Source organism: Anolis sagrei, chromosome 1, assembly GCF_037176765.1.
Source record: "Anolis sagrei isolate rAnoSag1 chromosome 1, rAnoSag1.mat, whole genome shotgun sequence".
NCBI lineage: Eukaryota > Metazoa > Chordata > Lepidosauria > Squamata > Dactyloidae > Anolis > Anolis sagrei.
Window position 1 is genome coordinate 260,816,395 of NC_090021.1, and position 21,211 is coordinate 260,837,605.

Genomic DNA, 21,211 nt, shown 5'->3' on the forward strand with positions numbered 1-21,211 from the left:
TCTATGTCAGATCTTGACCAAACTTGGCACACAGATCCAACATGCCCAACGGTGAATAAAGGCAGAGGTTGTTTTTTGGGGGGGAGGGGATTGCCCTGGGAATCTGGGAGTTGTAGTTAACCCTACATCTAGAACCCCATCAATGACAGATCTTGACCAAGCTTGGCACACAGATCCAACATGCCCAACTGTGAATACAGGCGGAATTTGGGGGGGGGGGGGTGATTGCCCTGGGAATCTGGGAATTGTAGTACACCTGCATCCAAAGAAACGGTGACCCTTACTGACAATAAAGCGGAATCAAACTTGGCACAGAGAAGCCCAATGAGCAACCGAACATACTGCAGGCTTTGTGGGAATTGGCCTTGATTGTGGGAGTTGTAGTTCACCTACACCCAGAGAACTCTGTACCCAGCCTGGTGTAGATATACGCCTTGTAACACTTCTCCAGCTCCCAGGACTCCCTAGCATTGAAGCAGGACAGCTACAGTAGCGACAGTAATGTCAGACTGTGTCAATTGCACAGCGTAGCTGCCCCAGGTCCTCTCTTTGCGCGCAGCACGAGACTGAACAGGGGGGAAGCCCTTGGTCAGTTTGCAAAAGGCGCTAAGGCCGTGCAAAGGGCGTTTTGCAAAAGGAAGGGAGGCGGGCCGAGCCCATCCTCTTCCTCGCAGCAGCTCCGCCTCGCCCGGGCGTCACTTCCCCGGGAGGAGAGAGGAAGAGGAGGAGAAGATGGCGGCGCTGGGGGAGCCTGTACGCTTGGAGAGAGGTGAAAACCGAGGGGGGCGGGGGTTGGTGGGGTTTCCCAGCCAGATACTCAGTCAGTCAGTCCGGGGAGGATCCGCAGAGCAAGAGGGGCGCGCGCGCAGGGCGCAGAGCCAGAGCTCTTGTTTACAAGGCAGTCGTTTAAAGGACGGTCGCAGCGCGTGGGGCTGATCAGGAAGCAGCTCTTAGGACCCTTGTCTCCCAGCTAAAGACCCAGTGAAAGTGCAGCCAGTATAGCCCTGATCCTGGATGTTTGGGACCAGCAGTGTTTTGGATGTCTGATAGATAATTCCCCCTCCCCCGCCAGATTTTGGAATATTTGTTGTTAGAGGCAATGCCACTCTGGGTTTTTGTGAGTTTTCCAGGCCATGTTCCAGAAGCAGTCTCTCCTGACGTTTCGCCTGCATCTATGACAGGCATCCTCAGAGGTTGGGGAAGTCTGTTGGAAACTAGGAAAATGGGGTTTATATATCTGTGGAATGTCCAGGGTGAGAGAAAGAACTCTTGTCTGTTGGAGGCAGGTGAGACTGTTGCAATTGACAACCTTGATTAGCATTTAATAGCAGATAGGTAAACCCCAATTGCCTAGTTTCCAACAAACTTCACAACCACGGAGGATGCTTGCCACAGATGCAGGCAAAATGTCAGGAGACAATGCTTCTAGAACGTGGCCATACAGCCCAAAAAACCTACAACAACCCAGACCTCACAACCTCTGAGGATGTTTGCCAAAGATTGAGGTGAAACGTCAGGACAGAATGCTTCTGGAACATGGCCATACAGCCCAGAAAACTCACAACAATCCAGTGCCACTCTGTAAGTAGTTTATAGGCTTACCAGGAAAGGGGGGGGGGAGACTGTTGCCCTAAATTCCTCTATTCCAAGACCACCAGATTTCTGAGAACTCCTTGATTCATATTATTTAATAGTTGAAAACATGACTTCTCTCTGATTCTCTCCCTCGTCATAGTAAGTGCTACAGGTTGAGTATTATCCGAAATACTTGCCTTCAGCATTGGGTGCCTTTTTTTTCACTCTCCAGATTTTGCCATACCTGTTAGTAGCAGTGTCAATGGGGGCATCTACACCAGGAATCTACACTTGGGACCTTCAGGCGTTTTGGACTTCAACTCCCACAACTGGCTGTTTGGAATTGTGGGAGTTGAAATCCAAAACACCTGGAGGGCCCAAGTTTGCCCGTGTCTGATCTACACCATAGAATGTATGCAGTTTGGCACCAGTTTAACTGCTACAGCTCAATTCTATTGGAAGCATGGCAGATGTAGTTTTACAAGTTCTGTAGCCTTCTCTGCCAAAGTGCTGGTGACTCACCAAAATGCAAATCCCATGATTCCACAGCATACAGCCATAGCAGTTAAAAGTGGTATCAGACTGCATTAATTCTACAGTGTAAAAGCACCCGATATCACTCTGTCAGCAGTTTATAAGCTTATATATTAGGAAAGGAGCAGAAACAGACCATCAGATTTCTAAGAACTCATTCATAGAATCATAGAATCAAAGAGTTGGAAGAGACCTCCAGTCCAACCCCCTGCCAAGAAGCAGGAATATTGCATTCAAATCACCCCTGACAGATGGCCATCCAGCCTCTGTTTAAAAGCTTCCAAAGAAGGAGCCTCCACCACACTCCGGGGCAGAGAGTTCCACTGAGAGTTCATTGATTAGTATTATTTAATAGCGCAAACATTTCCACTCTCATATCTTCACTTTCATTGTGTGTATACTATTACAGTAAAAGTAAAGGTTTCCCCTAACATTAAATCCACTTGTGTCTGACTCAGGGGAGTGGTGCACATCTCCATTTCTAAGCCAAAGAGCCGACGTTGTTCATAGAGGCCTCCAAGGTCATGTGGCTAGCATGACTGCATGGAGTGCTGTTACCTTCCTGCCGAAGCGGTACCCATTGATCTACTCACATTTGCATGTTTTCAAACTGCTAGTTGGCAGAAGCTGGGGCTAATAACGGGAGCTCACCCCACTACCCAGATTTGAACCACTGACCTTTCAGTCAGCAAGTTCAGCATCTCGGCATTTAACCTGCTGCACCACTGTGGGTTTCATGTATACTACTACACATTGAGTATTCCTATTCACACATGTTCAAGATCAGAAATGTTTGGGATTTTGGAATAGTTGCATTTGCATGTACATACGTAAGAGGATATCCTGGAGATGGGACCCGTCTAAACATGAAAATCATGTTTAGACTTTACACATAGCTTGAGGATATTTTTTAATAATTTTATATATGAAACCCAATTTGTGTAGACTGAAACATCAATGTTTTTAATCATTTTATGCATGAAACAAATATTGTCCAGATTGATTGAATCGTCCGGAAGCAAAGGTCTCACTATCTCAACCAGATTATTCCAGAGATAAGTGAGGTCCAACCTGTCCTGTATTGGTTTAAGTTGAAGTAGCAAAGTGCTCTTCTATGAAATTAAAATCCATACATTACATGAAATACACAATAGCCCATATACAAATATAGGCCACCCCCCCCCCCCCAATGTATGTACTCTTTAACAGTTAATTGTAGCTATGGTGATTATGAGCTTCCAAATTGATCAAAGGTCTAGAAACGTAGCCCTATGAGGAGTGATTTAGGGAGTTAGGTATGTTTAGCTTGGAGAAAAGGCTGGCAGGGGACATGATAGCCATGTTTAAATATTAGAAAGAGTGTCACATGGAGGAGGGGGCAAGCTTTTTTTTCCTGCTGCTCTGGAGACTATACTATACTGATCACTTAAGTCAGTTTCAAATTGGTATTGAAGAAAATAGTTTTGCTGTGCAGATGATTACATAGGAATTCCTGTCTGAAGCCTAGATGGTGATGACACAAACCACAGAGCACTGATGTACATTAAGGACTTTCTTTTGCACAGTTTCGTGGGTGTTCATTTTCTAGCCACTGCTAGTTTGAAACTAGCTTTGAACTGCGTTAAATGGTCAGTGAAGTTGGGGCCTAGGAATGGAATAGTGGGTTCAACCCGCAGGAAAAGGGATTTCACCTAAACATTAGGAAGAACTTCCTTGCAATAAGAGATGGAATATGATGGTGGAGTCTCTTTCTCTGAAGGTTTTTAAACAGGCTGCTGGATGGCCATCTGCCAGAAGTATTTAGATCGCGTGTTTCTGCATGGCAGGGGGTTGGACTGGATGGCCCTTGGGGTATTTTCCAGCTCTCTGATTCTCCTTGCCTTGCACTCCACTTCTGACTCTCTGCCTGTCAAAACAAGCTGTTTGTGTTTCTTTGCTTTGCCAGAGGCCCCAAGCCAGCTGCTGATATAGCTGTGGTTCTTTCACTCCAGTTCCCCTGAATTTTCAAGGCAAGGTTAAAGCAAACTGGAATTCTTGATTAGTTAAGTCTACAGCCCCCATAGTCCCTGGCCATGCCGGATAGATGAATTTGAATTATAGTCCAAAACATTTGGTGAGCACCACTTTGACCACCAATCTCTGTCTCAGTGAGTGTTTGTGCAAGAGTGGGCTAAAGAGCAGACTTAAAGGCTTAGGAGGAAGAGCATAAATACTCTTGATGGGGCCAGGTGCCATCTGATCTTGGAAGCTAAGTGGGGTCAGCACTGTGAAGATTAGTACTTGGAAGGGAAGCTACCAAGGAATACCAGGTGTTGTAGGCTATATTCAGGGGAAGGCAGTGGCAAACACTAAATGCAGTCAGATGCAGTTTATATCAATGTATCTTTCTTATGCTTCATGGGGAGCCTAAATACCCTAAAGGCACCAGATCCCATCTGGTCTTGGGCACTAAGCAGGGTTAGACCTTGTTAGTACTTGGATGGAAGACGGCCAGAGAATACCAGATGCTGTAGGCTATATTTTAGGGGAAGGGACTAAAAAAACAAAAAACTTCTGAGTATTCCTTACCTAAAGAAACCCTATGAAGTTAATGGGGTCACCACAAGTCCAAATGCAACCTGAAGGCATATACACTCCCACGATTTATGAGGTATTATCTTGATCTTGGAAGAATGCAGAAGTTCTTTTGGAACCAAACTTCCCTTTAGATATCTCGATCACATAAACACACACACACACACACACACAAAGCTGCTACACAGATAAATAGGACTTACAGAATAGTGGAGAAAGAGAAGACTAAGCTTTGCCAGTTTTGATACTAGCAGGAGTCTTTTTTTTTTTTTTTGCCGTGTTATTTTTTCTCATGGCAACACATTGTAATATAGTCCCTATAAAAGCATTTCTCAACCTGGGGGTCAGGACCCCTGAGGGGGTCGCAAGGGGGTGTCAGAAGGGCTGCCAAAGACCATCAGAAAACACAGTATTTTCTGTTGGTCATAGGGGTTCTGTGTGAAATGTTTGGCCCAATTCTATCATTGATGGGGTTCAGAATGGTCTTTGATTGTAGATGAACTATAAATCCCAGCAACTACAACTCCCAAATGTCAAGGTCTATTTTTCCCAAACTCCACCAGTGTTCACATTTGGGCATTCATGCCAAGTTTGGTCTACATCCATCATGGTTTGAGTCTACAGTGCTCTCTTGATGTAGGTGAACTACAACTCAAAAACTCAAGGTCAGTGCTCGCCAAACCCTTCCAGTATTTTCAGAGACAAATCCACACCACCACCTCCCATCTCCACCAGTATTCCAGGAGCAACAAAAATAATTTTATGGTTCGGTGTCACCACAATATGAGGAACTGTATTAAGGGGTCAGAGCATTAGGAAGGTTGAGAACCTTCCCTATATTATTGGGGCTTTTTTCCGTGTCAGGAACAACTTGAGAAACTGCAAGTCACTTCTGGTGTGAGAGAATTAGCTTTCTGCAAGGACGTTGCCCAGGAGATGCCTGGAAGTTTTGATGTTTTACCATCCTTGTGGGAGGCTTCTCTCATGTCCCTGCAATGGGGAGCTGGAGCTTACAGAGGAAATTCATCTGTGCTCTCCCTGAATTCGAACCTCTGACCTGTTGGTCTTCAGTCTTGCCGGCACAAGTGTTTAACCCATTGCACCACCGGGGGCTCCTATTATTGGGGCTAATATTGAAGAATATACAAATAGTGTATAACAAAGCAACCAATCATAAATGTTTTGAAGGTATCTGTAAGATAAAGGAAATACATTTTTTGAAATACAATCATTGTATCACATTAAAATGTTGTTTCTGAAAGCCATTTTGTCTGGAAATGCATAGTCAATAGTATACATTTCTTAAAGCATATGCCAGTTGTCTACAAATGAAATTGTTGCATTGGAACAGCAGTGAAATATTAGAAATCGAAATACAGTTCTCTCTGTCGAGAATAACAACTTCAGTGAATGGTCAAGTAATATTACTTTCATGTACATAAGCTGGCCAACAGAGTAGTTAAGCTAAAGTACTTGGGTTTAAGACTTCTTAATTCTGCTGAAGTCACTGGAAGAAAATTGGCTTAAATTGAAGTCCTTACTGTGTGGCGATCCAGTAAGACACGCATTAAAATGAACTGCTGAGTTCACATTAGGCAAAGGCATTGGTGATTTTGCTTTAACCTTATTTTTTCCCCCTTGTTTTTGAATCATTCCTCAGTTGGCACGGTTGTCCCCATTCACAGTCTGGAAAGCGTATGCTGGTAACAGCCTCATTTCTTTGTTGTTAGATTTACATCTTGCCTTTCCTCCCAAGAGTCTATGATTCTCTGCACCCGTTTATCTTCACAACAGCTCTGCGAGGTAGGTTGAGCCAAGAGATCATACTGAGATCTTCAAGGCTAAGCAGGAATTTTAGCTCTGAAGCTCCCTTATAACAATTTCCACAAGTAAGAAATTTTCAGTGAGATACAATCTTCCTAAATAGAAACTTGTACCAAACAAAGCCTCCATCCTTTCTCTTTGTGCAATCCTCTCCACTGTGTGTTTTTTTTTTAATGAATTAGCCAGTGACACAGTGGGTTAAAGCGCTGAGCTGTTGAGCTTGTTGACCGAAAGGTCGCAGGTTTGAATCCGGGGAGCGGCGTAAGCTTCCGCTGTCAGCCCCAGCTTCTGCCAACCTAGCAGATCGAAAACATGCAAATGTGAGTAGATCAGTAGGTACCACTCCGGGGGGAAGGTAATGTGCTCCATGCAGTCATGCCAGCCACATGACCTTGGAGGTGTCTACGAACAACGCTGGCTCTTCAGCTTAGAAATGGAGATGAACACCACACCCCAGAGTTGGACATGACTGAACTTAATGTCAGGGGAAAACCCTTACCTATACTGCATAAGGTTCCATGGTCAGCAAGCACTTTAACATAACACTGCATGCATCACTCTCTTTACACTTCTTAGGGGAAACCAGACCTGTCCAGAATAATTCAGGTATGAGGGACTAAACAATTTCTGTCTGTTGCTTTCTTTATAGCTGAAAGATGAATCTATTTTTAGACAGGGAAACTTTAGCAGGGTTTTGATTCCATTCTGAACAGTTGAATGAGTTGTAACATTGACCAGGTTCAACAATAACAACAATGATTATGCATTTATTACCTCTTTCTCTTCATGGATAAAGGTAGGGAAGAGCAACATATTAAAGTACAACACATACCATCAGTTAAAAACACATAAGCCAGATAAAACACAATAATAATAATAATAATAATAATAATAATAATAATAATAGCTTTATTTTTACATCCTGCCACCATCTCCCTAAAGGGACTCGGGGCAATTTACTAGCGGGACCAAGCCCAGCAACAGAGTTAATCAAACTAAAAATATATTTAAAAACATAACAAACCTATAACAAGCTAATTAAACAATTAAAAACAGTCGAGTATAAAAACATCATTAAAATGAATAAAAGCAAACCTCAATAACCAGAACCAGGAATATGGTGGGCAGATCAGGAATTAGAGAGGGCTAAGCATGGGCCTGTGCAAAAAGCAAATTATAGGGCCAGGACTTGGGGTAAATTAAATCTAACGGTCAGTTAGAGCTGACATCAGTTTGAAATAACATATAACATCAATACATATTAAAACAATCAGTGTATAGTTTAAAATCTTTAATTGAGAGTTCACAATTTAAAAATCATCTGTATCCGTCTGCCAAAAGGGACTGCACTGTTTTAATACTGTTTTAAATTCAGACAGCATATTCAGCTATCACAGCTCTTCTGGCAGGTAATTCCATATTCTATGGGCAGCTGAAGAAAAAGTTGGTTGATCATTGCAAACCTAGTTCTGGTTGAGTGGAGTAGATGTCCCCTTGAAGGACCTGCATGTATGGGGAGGCTTAATGGGTTGGTGGGGAAAACAACCCTTCTATTCTGGTGGATGCTAGTATGTATTGAGATTTATGCCATTGTTACAAGTATTTTTCTTCAGTAGTCAAATATTTATTTGTTTATTTGCTTGGAATATTTCTACCTTGCCCTTCAAACAGAGAGGCCTCTAGAGAGGGTTCTGTTTTACAGATTGTTAATTTACCTGTTCTCTGCCTAAGACTTCCAGGAAAAACAAGGAAAGGGGGATGTTGGCACAGAAGGGGATTAAGTCTGCAGATGCTTGCTGCTCTTCTTCTCTTCCCTTGGAGACCAGAGTAGCGGCAGTTTTCACCATAGCCGTTCCCTTGCTGTCAAACAGTATTTTATTCATGGGTGATCAATGTAAAATCCATGCTTTCTTTTTCTTCCTTGGTCTTTAAAAGAAATCATTTGTAATTCCATTAATCAGTTACAAATGGTCAGCTTTCAAGAATCATAGAATCATAGAATTGTTCAATATTTCAACCTGCTTTTCATTTAATAGCTATAAATAATTCAGAGAATTAAAATGAATTGTTTTTATTGAACCATAAATATGATGATGTTTGGAAAACAGAGCTGCTATTTTGTAATAGCAAATTATTGTAACATGACATTTTAACAAGCTCTGGACGGAAAACATGCAGTAGTTCAAGCAGGCTATTCTGGGTCTCAATTTTCATAGGAAAGGCGTCTCAGCTCCTGAGAAATTCCATGTGTTTTACTAAAAAACAAACATACAAACCAGTTCCAGTAATAAACAGACAAGTTATTGATTGATATCTGATGGGTATTAAGCTGTGGCAGAGGATGAGATTTAGTAGCACTGATTGCTGACCTCTTTATTTGTTATGGAATGAGGTCAACAGCATCATTTTTGCTGTGTATCTGCATTCTTAATGCTGAAACTGCAGGAGATTGCTGGCTTGAGAGATGTCTAGAGAGAAAGGACTGTTGTAAAACATGCCATTCAAGCACACTCCAAAGTAGTGGTAGGCCACTGCTATTTATATTTATTCTCTAAATTTCTTGTGCAATATCTTAGGCATCTTTTTATAAAGGGTTTGTGGTTAGCAATACTGCTATGTAGCTTCATAAATTCCCACTGAATTCACAATCTCCAATTGAATTCTGGAGAAACTCAGCTAACCTTATTGAATGTTTAGTTTGATCTGCTTTGACAGAAAGAGAATAGTAACATAGGTTGTAGTATAGAGCAGAACTTCTTAAACTTTTTCCGATATGACCCCGGGTGTATAAAATAGTTGTACAAATGAAACATTTACTAAAAATAAATCAGCATTTGGAAAGGCTTGCTAAAAAGGCTGCTTTTTCTTTTTGTGGAGTACATCTGAAACAGTTTCTGCAGAGTCTACTGCAAACACAACATGTTATTGCCAACAGTTATGCGTAAATGGGTGGTGTTCAGAAACCTTTTACTGTTGCCCAATTTTTCGTGACCCCAACATTGAACTAAGGGGATCCCATTTGGACCCATGGTTTAGTAAACAGTGGTGTAGAGGATAATGGGGGGCTTAGAGGTTATCACAAGTCTAAACTCAATAGCAAGTAAGAACAACACAGAGTACACTAACTGTCACGTTCTAGTTTTACAAAACCACTACATTGTTGTTGTTTTTCATTTTGAACTTTTTGTAGTTGGGGTTTTTTTTCATTCTGAACTTGTAGTAATTGTTATAGTTGCTTATTTTAGCCTTTGTGTTTGTACTGGATGATGTTTCATCATTTGCTCTTAAGTCGCATGCAAAATTAAACAATATTTTTAAGAATATGATGCTTGGATTCAGCCTCTGGCTCTGCCTTTTGTCATGGAAAGCTTCTGTGTTTTTATTTCTCATCTTCAAAGACTGAGCTTTGAAAAAATATTATTCTTGCTCATTTGTTTTGATGGATAAAAGAAGCAGCACCAGAGGACTTAATGATTTCCATGCCTAGTGGAAAAGTTTTTGCATTGGCTTGCATAGTCATTTTGGTTCCTATCCTGACTCTGTGCATGACAGAAGGAAAGATAGAGCTCTAGTATAAAATTGGTTTTGCCCAATCCATTTTCAGTCTATAAACCAATGCATAGTTCTGGAAAATGGAAGCCATGACAATGAAAATGTGACCTTAATCTAAATGGCAAGAAGCCAGATAGTATTGTGTAAATTATTATTATTATTTACAAATATGCTGTTCTGTAACATGAAAAGGATGGCAAATTGTCTTATGCTGAAGAAATGAATTAAATGTTTAATACATTGCTGGGTGTCTGTATAAGCAAGAGCTTTATGGTTGAAGCAAATACTTGAGCTAATATGGAAGATGTTAGAACAAATGTTTCCCTACGTCTTTTCTCCATGGAAGTTTCCAAATTGGCCCCAATAATAATAATAATAATAATTATTATTATTATTATTATTATATTTCTTATCCACCTCTCCTCATGGGAGGTTACAACATAGTTAAACACATAATCATTGTAAACATTCTATATATAAAATGTATTCCTATAAAATACAAATAACAAAACGTATTTCTATACATATTAAAATACATAGAACAAAGATTAAAACACAGGATGTGAGTTTAAAATTCATGAGTAGAATTAACTGGGTAGGTCTGCCGGAAGACATAGATCTTTGGATGGGTTTGGGGTTTATGCTACAGTTTAGTAGGTGTGACAGTAATTTGTAGAGGAAAAAAATCTGTTAATTGTATCTCACTTGTCAAGAGGTCTTTCTTTGTACCTATATTGTATTAGATGTCAGGAGAGATTGATGCTGTTCTGTTTTTTTCAGAAACTCATTGGATAAGGACAGTTTTCAGATTTCCAGTAAGCTAAAATTCATGGAGGAAAAGTAAAAATCTAAACAGACTCTTACAGAGTTTATGAACCTTGATTAAATTAAAAGGTGCTATCCTCTGCCCTTCAAACCTTCATAAGAAAATCCAAAGGAACCTTAGGTTTTTTGTATTGTCGAAGGCTTTCATGGCCAGATTCACTGGGTTGTTGTAAGTTTTTTGGGCTGTATGGCCATGTTCCAGAAGCATTCTCTCCTGACATTTTGCCTGCATCTATGGCAGGCATCTTCAGAGGTTGTGAGGTCTGAAACCTTAAGTTTCTTATGTACTGGTACTCCAGCATATTATCCTTGGGATTTAGTTGGCAGGTTTCTTAGCGACATGCTCATCAGCTGTGAAACAAATTGTGAAGAACTAAAGTATGTATACTCTGCTCTTTAGCCACAAAAGCACCCAAAGAAGCTTGCAAAGTGTGAATTGAACAGTTCTCTACCCTCAGATTTATGATCTAAATAAGACAGAACACATAAGGAAAATGAAATGACAGTGTAGGAGGGGATTAAGACTAGCAGATATAGTCAGTTCCTCTCTCTCCAAGACCAAGGCAGTGACAGTTGGGATGGAAGGAAAGCCTTTCAACTGCTTCTGGGTCACAGCCTCTGATGGAGTTGTGTCAGATAAGTGTGTGTGTTCATACATACATACATACATTTTCCTTTGCCTGATAACTTGACAGCCCCATATCTCTTAACCCAGTTGTTTGGGAACCACATTACCAAGTTAAAGTATATGGTTGGTCTTTGATGCTTTGTTTTTGTGTTCAGAACCCACGTGACTAGCCCCACCCATTTAGAATATTTCAACATTACCTATGTTGTGTGGATGTGTATTTAGAAGAAGCAAGAAAGGCAAGTTTTTTAAAACACTGGGGAAGCTGGAGTCTGTGACAGAACAGTAATGAAAAATGTTGGAAAACAATATCCCTTTCTTGTGATAATATCTTCATTAGAATGTCTTACAAAGCAGTGCATTACTTGGAAACAGTTGTCACTGGTGTTCATTGGATTGCAATTTAAGTCTTACAAATCATCAGCACTTTTCAAATGTACACAAAAAATTAGCAAACTAATGGGCCTCATGCTGGAACTTATAAGAGCTGAATAAAGAAGTGAATGATAGGTGTGGTGTATCCACATCATGTAAGACAGTGGTTCTCAACCTGTGGGTCCCCTGGTGTTTTGGCTTATGGCTCCCAGAAATCCCAGTCAGTTTACCAGCTGTTAGGATTTCTGGGAGTTGAAGGCCAACACATCTGGGAACCCACAGGTTGAGAACCACTGATGAAAGAAAAACACCAGGAAAAAATGGCTGTGGGTTGTGTTAGTCACTTTGGTATGAAAGGGAAAGTACTGATGTGTCCTCAGTGGGGTAGTTCCAATTCTCAAGAGTAGTTCCAACTCTTGTGAATTGTGAGACTTGTCCTTCATTGCCATCTCAGTGTTAATAATTTCCTCTGTGTTGAATTGAATTATTCACACAATTTCCTTTAATGTCTTTCTCCAGACATCTGTCGGGCTATTGAGTTGCTAGAAAAGTTGCAGAGGACTGGAGAGGTTCCCCCACAAAAACTGCAGGCTTTGCAAAGAGTCCTTCAAAGTGAGTTCTGTAATGCAGTACGGGAGGTAAGTTTTGTTTTGGAATCCATATTGTGCATGACACAAAGGCATATTGCTAAAGTCAACTATACCATAAGCATGTTAGTTAGGTTTTCCTAAGCAGAGGAAATAGCAGCACTGCAAAATTTCAGTGCTGATTAGGATTCAGTTTGAAATACAAAATATTGGTCAATAAAGAATGTATTTGGAAATCATGTTCTTGTATAATTCACCTGATCAACCATGTATCTGAACAATGTTGTCTTCTTAAGGTATATGAGCATGTATATGAGACTGTGGACATCAGCAGTAGCCCAGAAGTGAGAGCTAATGCTACAGCCAAGGTAAGGGTCTCATTAGCATTACTTGGTAATAAAAAAGGACAATGTGGCAACAAAATGCACCCAAATATCCCAATTTATAAAATTGAGCTATTAAGATAATTAAAATATCACCATGAGTAGTGGTGTCTCTGTAGGGGTGCTGCTAGTCTTGAGCTTTGCTTCTTAATGGTATCACGGCCCATCTGTGTCAGTAGTGTTTTGTGAATATATCTCAGAGCTGTTAATGGAAGGTTTGGGGACTGATATAAACATTTTTGGGAGAATTAGAAATTTAATAGCCTGGGGAGAAAAGCAGGAAGGATTCCTAACCAAAAAAAGATTGTCTCCCAAAGCACACTCCTTTTACTTGCACTTTCAAATTAGTATTATAAAAATAAACTTAATAATAAACTTTATTTATATCCCGCCATCATCTCCCCAAAGGGACTCAGGGCAGCTTACAAACGCACTCCAGGGTGCATATATAACACACAACAGGTAAAATCAGTACAAAATATAAAACAAGTCACATAAACCATAACAACTGAGGTAGCTAAGGTTTATGAGTGCATCACATGTATATTGACCATTTTCTTATCTGTACATGTGAATGCTAAAACAATTTTTGCTTGTCACTGTTGATGTATTCGATTAACGTCTGGTGTTCCCACAGTGCAGGAATATAGAGCAAATGAGCTCTCGGCATGTGGCTTATATGAGAGTCTATTCCCAGGAGTTTCTTGGTGATCTTGAAAGAGATGTGGGTCAGGATATGCTTGTAGCATTTTGTTGTGCAGCGGGATCCTCATTTGAGGCAGTGGCTTCTTATGAAACACGTTATACATGGTTCCTGGAAACAAATTAAAAAGACATGGTAAAGTGTCTGCTGTAGGAACAGATTGCTCCATTATAACAAGAAAATTCACATTTGATAAGTTTGTTTGCTTTGTCTTAACATTCTTTAGTTTTCTTCAAGGTAGAGGCAGCCCCGAGACTGAGAATACTTTGAAAGTTATCTGAAGGAATTTTAACTAGGTTTCTGCTAGTGTTTAGCAGGATGTTATGAAATACTTGCTAGTAAGCTAGGAGAACTCCAAAACCTTACATTATATTGGGGAAAAATTGGTTTCTCTGTGTTTTACAGGCCACTGTTGCTGCCTTTGCTGCCAGTGAAGGCCATTCCCATCCCAGAGTTGTTGAACTACCAAAAACAGAAGAAGGGCTTGGATTCAACATCATGGGCGGCAAAGAGCAAAACTCTCCAATCTATATATCCCGAATTATCCCAGGTGGTATTGCTGATAGACACGGGGGATTGAAGCGTGGAGACCAGCTTCTTTCTGTAAACGGAGTGGTAGGGATGGAATTTAACTTCCACTTGTAGTAGCTACTTGTGACCGCTTGAGGGCCATGAGGGACACTGATTGTTTGATCTTTGTATGCTTTGGGAAGTATAGTTTCCCATGTATTTTTACCAGTGATTGTTAAGACTAAGGCATTATTATGGAGTCAGTTATCATTTCTAAATACTCTATTGTATGTGGGAACATATGATTAAATAATGAACTAGACACATCTAAAGGATCTCCCATTAATGCCATAGAGTCGAAGCATCAATTAGTGTCCTGTGCTATAGAATTTTAAATGAACATACTGAAGATTATTGTTTCTGTGTTTTACTTTCCCATTGTTATAATTGTCTGACTTATCCCCTAGGACTGTTATGAGCACAGAATAATACAATCTACTTATGCCAGCCAATCTAAGCTTGAAATCTAGGCAAGATGGAACTGTGATATTAAATAAATAATAAAGAGTTAAAACATAATTATTATTAAATAATAATTATTAATATATAAATAAATAATAAAGGGCTTAAAGGTTACAGTTGAGCTGTGAGGGGCACTTGAACAATTTGATCTTCACAGATCCAGATAAGAACTTAGCTTTAGTTGAGTGTAAACTCACTTAAAATGAACTTACTGTACTTGATGCACAGTTTCTAAACTAATCTGTAGATTTGAATTAGTTATTGGCTGACTTTCATATTTTTTGAGAGAAAATACATTTAATAATGCTTATTTGTGTACAGTGATTAGAGACAAGAATCCTTGCCATCAAATCAGAGTGAAAATTAAATATATTTGAATTTAAATGAATAATTAGTTCATTCAAATTTTCCCTGCTTTATTACTATGTCAAGTAACCCTAGAATACAGTAGGTTCATGTATTTTTGAGGGAGCCATCCATGTACCTTTTGTGTAAACCACATTGAGTCGCCTGCAGGCTGAGAAAGGCAGTATACAAATACATTAAATAAATAAATAAATACATACATACATACATAAATAACATGATTTTTGCACATAATCTGGAATTCCATTACATTATGTAACAAAATTTGAAAAAAAGTGTTCCTGGTTTGAAAGTTATTTCCTGTTTAATTGTGAGTACTTACTTTGAAAGTAGTTATTATACTCCAGCAATTTTGTTTTTGTAGCTGCCACGAACTGTGTTGAATTGGTTGAGACTCTTAGCAAATTGTGCAGCATGATGTCCTGCAAAACAAAGTTTTTGCAGTTTAATAAACTTTGTCCATGTTTTTATGATAGAACCTATTAGGAAATGATGTTTATAACCCAGGAACAAAAATTATGTTATAATAGTGTTATTCTTACTAGAAATTATTGCTAACTTGGATTTCCAGTTGAAGCATAGCAAATAATTGTATAGGAGGACCTAAAAATGGTTAGGGAAGGGTTCTCTCTAGGCCTCCAAGTACAATTTTGTGTTTAACCTCTGGTGGAACATCTGGAGGAAAATAACACAGAATTATTCTAGATGCCTATAGAGCAATGGTTCTCTATCTGTGGGTCCCCAGATGTTTTGGCCTTCAACTCCCAGAAATCCTAACAGCTGGTAAACTGGCTGGGATTTTTGGGAGTTGTAGGCCAAAACAACTGGGGACCCACAGGTTGAGAACCACTGCTGTAGAGAATACTTCTCTGGGCATCATTAGGTCATCCAGCACGATTCTATGGTATTCAGAACTTTTCACATATAACTGAACTACATTAAGTGATTTTACATAATAATTAAGTCTGCTGTACTTAGCTGAACCAGTTAATCCCACACTGTAGCACTTTACATGTATCTCTGTTTCAGTATAATTGTCCCTTCTGACTAAAGTACTCTTTAACATTAAGGTTCAACTGATTAGTGTCCACCCAACCTTCCAGGTGATAGGGAGACCTTTGAAACCCCTTGCAAATCTGCATTTTGAACACTTGTTTTTATCAAGAAAGCTCCCTGTGTATTGATGAAGCAGGGACATGTGCTCACATAGACACCAATCAAAAAGAGACCAGAAACAAAAAGTCAGGAAGTAGGAAGTCTGGAAATTTTAAGAGATAAGACACTAACTTATGAAGGATCCAGGCAAGGACCACAATCTAGTTTAATAATTACTGCATTAAATGAAATATACAGTTATTTATCTTAATTGTGTGCTTAATGTTAGAAACCATTAGTTTCTACTGATAATATCTTATAAAAACAAGCCAAAAAATCTACCAGTGATATCTTGAGCATAATCTCAGTTTTTAACTATAACCTTAAATTCACTCTTACATATATATTTTTCATGTCAGAAGCGACTTGGGAAACTGCATGTCTCTTCTAGTGTGAGAGTATTGGCTGTATGCAAGGGGGTTGCCCAGATGATTCTGTGGGAGGCTTTTCTCATGTCCCTACATGGGAAACTCGAGCTTGGCAGGCGGGAGCTTACCCCACTCCCCAGATTCGAACCGCCAACCTTTCGGTTGACTAGTCCTGCCAGCACAAGGGTCTCTAACCCATTGCGCCACCGGGGGCTCCTTCTTACATATTAATCTGCTGGAATCCTGGAGTAGATTTTCATGTTTACTAATGAGATGGTTGATATTCTTATTTGTTTCAGAGTGTTGAAGGGGAACATCATGAAAAAGCTGTAGAACTGCTGAAAGCAGCTCAAGGGAGAGTTAAGCTGGTTGTACGATACACACCCAAAGTCCTGGAAGAGATGGAGTCCCGATTTGAAAAAATGAGATCAGCAAAGCGCAGACAACAGAATTAATACTGTACATATAACTTATGGATAAGCATGACTTTGGTCTGCCCCAACCATGGAAGATGATCTTGTACTTTAAAAGGTGTTAATTTTGTTAATTCTTAAATCTTTTACAAATCTGTGTTGGACATCCTAATGCTTCCTCAGAAGAAACGTTTACATGGGCATTTTAAACTGTCGTTTTACAGATCTTTCTTTAAAGTTCAAACCTGTAATCATCAAAACCAATTTGTACACAGTTTTTTAAATACACACTTTAATACGCTGTTTTCAGCATTTGTAACATCTGTTTTTCTAGTACTTTTTCCCATTTGGTATTGTTTAAAACTGGAAATCTTTATTTTGAATACAGATATAAAGCAAGTCTTAATCTTCTTGGCTATTAAGCATGTGTCATCTCCTTGCAAGTAGCCATAATTGTATGGCTAAGTACAATTTGTACTTTTGATGAACAAGTTTCTATGCATATTCTAGATCATAACTTTATATTGTTAATGGCATCTTGAACACTTTCTTACCTCTTTTGTGAATAATTTGTAGCAGGCCTTTATTTAATGTTTCAATGACTGACATCTGAGCAGCTATCATTCCTGTTATTTATACATACTTTTATAGTAATCTTTCAACAATTGGAGAAACAACAAAGCTGTATATTTATATCTAGCAAGCTAAAGGTTGCATGCTGTGTAGGGAAACAAAACATATTCTTAACTTTCTCTTGTCTTGTAACTTACTTTAACCATGTCAACCTGTACTGTTCTCGGAGGATAAGGCCACCAAGAGCTAGTAATACATAGTAGAGGAGTTTGGGGAACATCAATCAAAGGATGATATTGTACTTAATGTCTTGTTTCTGGGTTTCCCTTGACTTCTTTGGGAACCGAATGCTGGAACAGGTGTTCTTTTGGTGAGATCCAGGGCTGCTCTCATTATGTTCCCAGTGATGGTGGATGACTTTTGTGGGTAACTTGTCCATTTCTTGTCAGAGCATAAGTTCTATGAATGTCTCCTTTTTGCTATGTTCATAACATAGAAACACTAACTGGTTTTAGGATTTCTTTTGTAAAAGTTCTAGGCAAGCAAATGAGGATATTCCTACGTAGTACACTTTAGCATGGATAGTTTTGGCCCCAAATTCTGGAAGACAGATTTTCCTCCAGACTGCTTCTCTTAGTTCTGTAAAGTATTTGGAGATTGGCTATAAATGTCCAGTAGACGCGGCTGTTCTTGGTAAGACATTGGCAGAAGGCAATGTCTTACACAATTGCTATCCAGTTTACTTCAAAAGACTTTTTGGGGGATTTTAAGATCCAGTGGACCTCTGAAGTATTTTTGCCTAATTATGGTATGGGTTTTGCTTTGTATCTTTAAACCCAAAAGATTTGTGTTTACTGACAGCTCAAATTCTTCGAATTACCCATATTGCTGTGGCTATTGAGAGCAGTATAGAAACAAGGGGCAGGACTATTTTGAACCGTGTAGACCAGGTAGACTGTTAGGAATTGTGGGGGTTGAAGTTCAAAATACCTGGAGGGCCGAAGTTTGTCCATGCCTGGTGTACTTACTTATTACTTTACTACTTTAAGTAAGTAACCTCTGGATTCTGTGTGAGCTTGCTTCTGCTTTTGTAGCTCATACTGCCAAGTGAAAGTTTTTGTATCATAGTTTGCAGCTGAGCCCTGGCCTATAGAAACACATTTGTGGATTATTAGAGCATCTGTCAGCAGCAGACAAAGTTCTATCTCCTGGCTGTTGCTACTAATCAGGTTACTACAATCTCAGCAAGTTTCTGCATGTTTTCTGCAGAATTCTGGATATGAGCTATCAGAAAAGTGTGGTGATACTGGTGAAGGCTAGAGTTAGGCAATCCCTCGTTGTCCGAGTAGGATAGTCTTCCAGATCAGTGTACTGGCGGTGTGTCCATAGGTGACTGTGGAGCCCTATTCTTGATCTGCATTGTTTCCCGCAGTGAGGGCATTGGTTTCCAGGTGGAAGGTGATCCCAGTCAGAGTTGGCTTGACGCGCCTTCCTCTTGGCATGTTTCTCTCTTTCGCCTTCCATTCGTGCCTCTTCAAATTCTGAAGCACTGCTGGTCACAGCTGACCTCCAACTGGAGCGCTCAAGGACCAGAGCTTCCCAGTTCTCTATCCATGCCAGAGTTTTTAAGGTTGGCTTTGAGCCCTTCTTTAAATCTTTTCCTGAAGGCTAGAGTCTTATGTCCCATTCTGAGCTGTATTACTGAAGTTCTCCTGTTTAAACATTTGGACATCATTTAAGCTGAATTTATTAAAACTTTTCCTTTCCTCAAAACCCATGTAAACAAGATTTCTATGATACAATAGAGTCCTGCTTCTGTCCTTTTCTAAAATATTCTGCCACTTGTGTCCCCCTGATGAAAGCTAAAGATATTTTAATCTAAAAACATGAGAATCCAAGCCTTACATCGCATTAACTTGATTGTCCACTGGGTGTCAGTATTCAGCCAGAAATTCATCCAGGATGGCGTGAGCTGGTTTCCTGGACTATACTTTCGAATGCTTAGAACTACAAGGCAGCACTCTTAAATCTGAGAAGATGTTAGTATGGGGAGATATTAGTAGATTTTTGCTGTCTAATGTCAGCATAAAATGTATTAGTCAGCATGATAATGTTTAAAAGAGAAGACAAGATCTAATAGCATTGGTACAAATCTTTTCTGAACATTTAGCCATTGTGAGCCTTCCTGTAACAACAGAATGTTAGTTTGGAATGTTAGTAACTCGACAACTGTGTGACTTTCTTTAGTCTTTGAAATAAGACTGAGCACTGAATTGCATGGGTTAATTATGTAGCCTGCTGTGGAAGAACCATGTAGTTGAACTGTATATTTTTATGGAGCAATTAATATTTAAAGTATTGAGACCAAAATAAATAGTTGGGCCAATCATGAAGTATTTTAATTGTATGATATTAGATTTCTGTTTGAGCTTCCTCTATTTTATATTTTTTTAAAAGAAAAAATAGGATCCATTAAATATTACTATAGAATTTGTTCACCTAATATTTACTGAATATAGCAATGTTTTTTATGGGTTGTTGTGAGTTTTCCAGGCTGTATGGCCATGTTCCCGAAGCATTATCTTTTGGTGTTTCACCTGCATCTATGGCAGTCATCATCAGAGGTTGTGAAGTCTGTTGTAAACTAGAAAAATTGGGTTTATATTTCTGTGGAACATCCAGGGTGGGAGAAAGAACTCTTGTCTATTTGAGGCAAGTGTGAATGTTTCAGTTGGCCACCTTTATTAGTATTTTATGGCCTAGCAGTTTCAAGGTCCGGTTTCTTACTGCCTGGGGGAATCCTTTGTTGGGAAGTTATTATCAAGCCCTGATTGTTTCTTGTCTGGAATTCTCCTGTTTTTGAGTGTTGTTCACCCCACAGCCTCTGAGGGCTCCCTGCCATAGATGTGGGCGAAACGTCAGGAGAGAATGCTTCTGGTACATGTCCATATAGCCCGGAAAACTCACAACAACCCTGTTCCCTTACTCTTTAAAGGTAATTGGGATAGCCGGGGCTGCTGTAGAAAAGTAATTTATGTAAAGTCTTAGAAAGAGTTACTTGGAGGAAAGGCCCACTGTATGCAGTGGGATTTTTTTTTTTCATCCAGGTACTTGTGCTTAGAATTGCAACCTGGAGGAAATCCCACTCAACTCCCCCATTCAGAACTGTACTTCTCAGTAGAAAAGTACAGATTTTTCAATTAGGGGTTTTCATTCTTACATTCACCTTTTGTGGTTTTATATTCTGTAAGTTCTGCCTCTAGAATGTATTGAATTAAAAGATATGATGAGGAGAAAAACAGATAGTGGGAAAGTATTTCTTGCCTCTGGTCTTACAAAACACTCAGAACCATTGTTTAGAGCTTGAGTGAGTTGGGGCTGAATTAATTGTGTTGCCATTAGATCACTAGAAACTCAAAATATTTTTAATCCATTTTTTTCTCAGTTGCTTCAATCCATAAAGTTTAAATGGATCTTGAGACCAAGTTGAAAACAAAATTTAAAATATTAGATTTATTCAAGAGTCAAGAAAATAAAGTAAAGAATACTACTGAGCGCGTGCAGTCACTACATTGTATTGGCATATGCACATATGCAATAACTTAATAACCAGCACAGATTAAAAATAAAGAATATTATGTAAGAAGTCTCTATGTACTTATTGCTGCTTCAGGGCCCTGTGATGATTTTTTTTTCTTTTTTGGAACATGAAAATAAAAAAAATGAATCTTCATAGTTCTTGGT

The 21,211-nt window shown here is 39.5% G+C and overlaps 1 protein-coding gene across 1 annotated transcript; it reads left to right on the forward strand.

Moving 5' to 3' along the window:
* The first annotated feature begins 664 nt into the window (after nucleotides 1-664).
* Nucleotides 665-21,202, forward strand: LIN7C (lin-7 homolog C, crumbs cell polarity complex component). The gene is made up of 5 exons (XM_060766025.2): nucleotides 665-769; nucleotides 12,407-12,525; nucleotides 12,771-12,842; nucleotides 13,966-14,175; nucleotides 16,781-21,202. Exons 1-5 carry the CDS (start codon nucleotides 733-735, stop codon nucleotides 16,934-16,936), a joined length of 594 nt encoding a protein of 197 aa, XP_060622008.1. The 5' UTR covers nucleotides 665-732; the 3' UTR covers nucleotides 16,937-21,202.
* The last annotated feature ends 9 nt before the right edge of the window (nucleotides 21,203-21,211 follow it).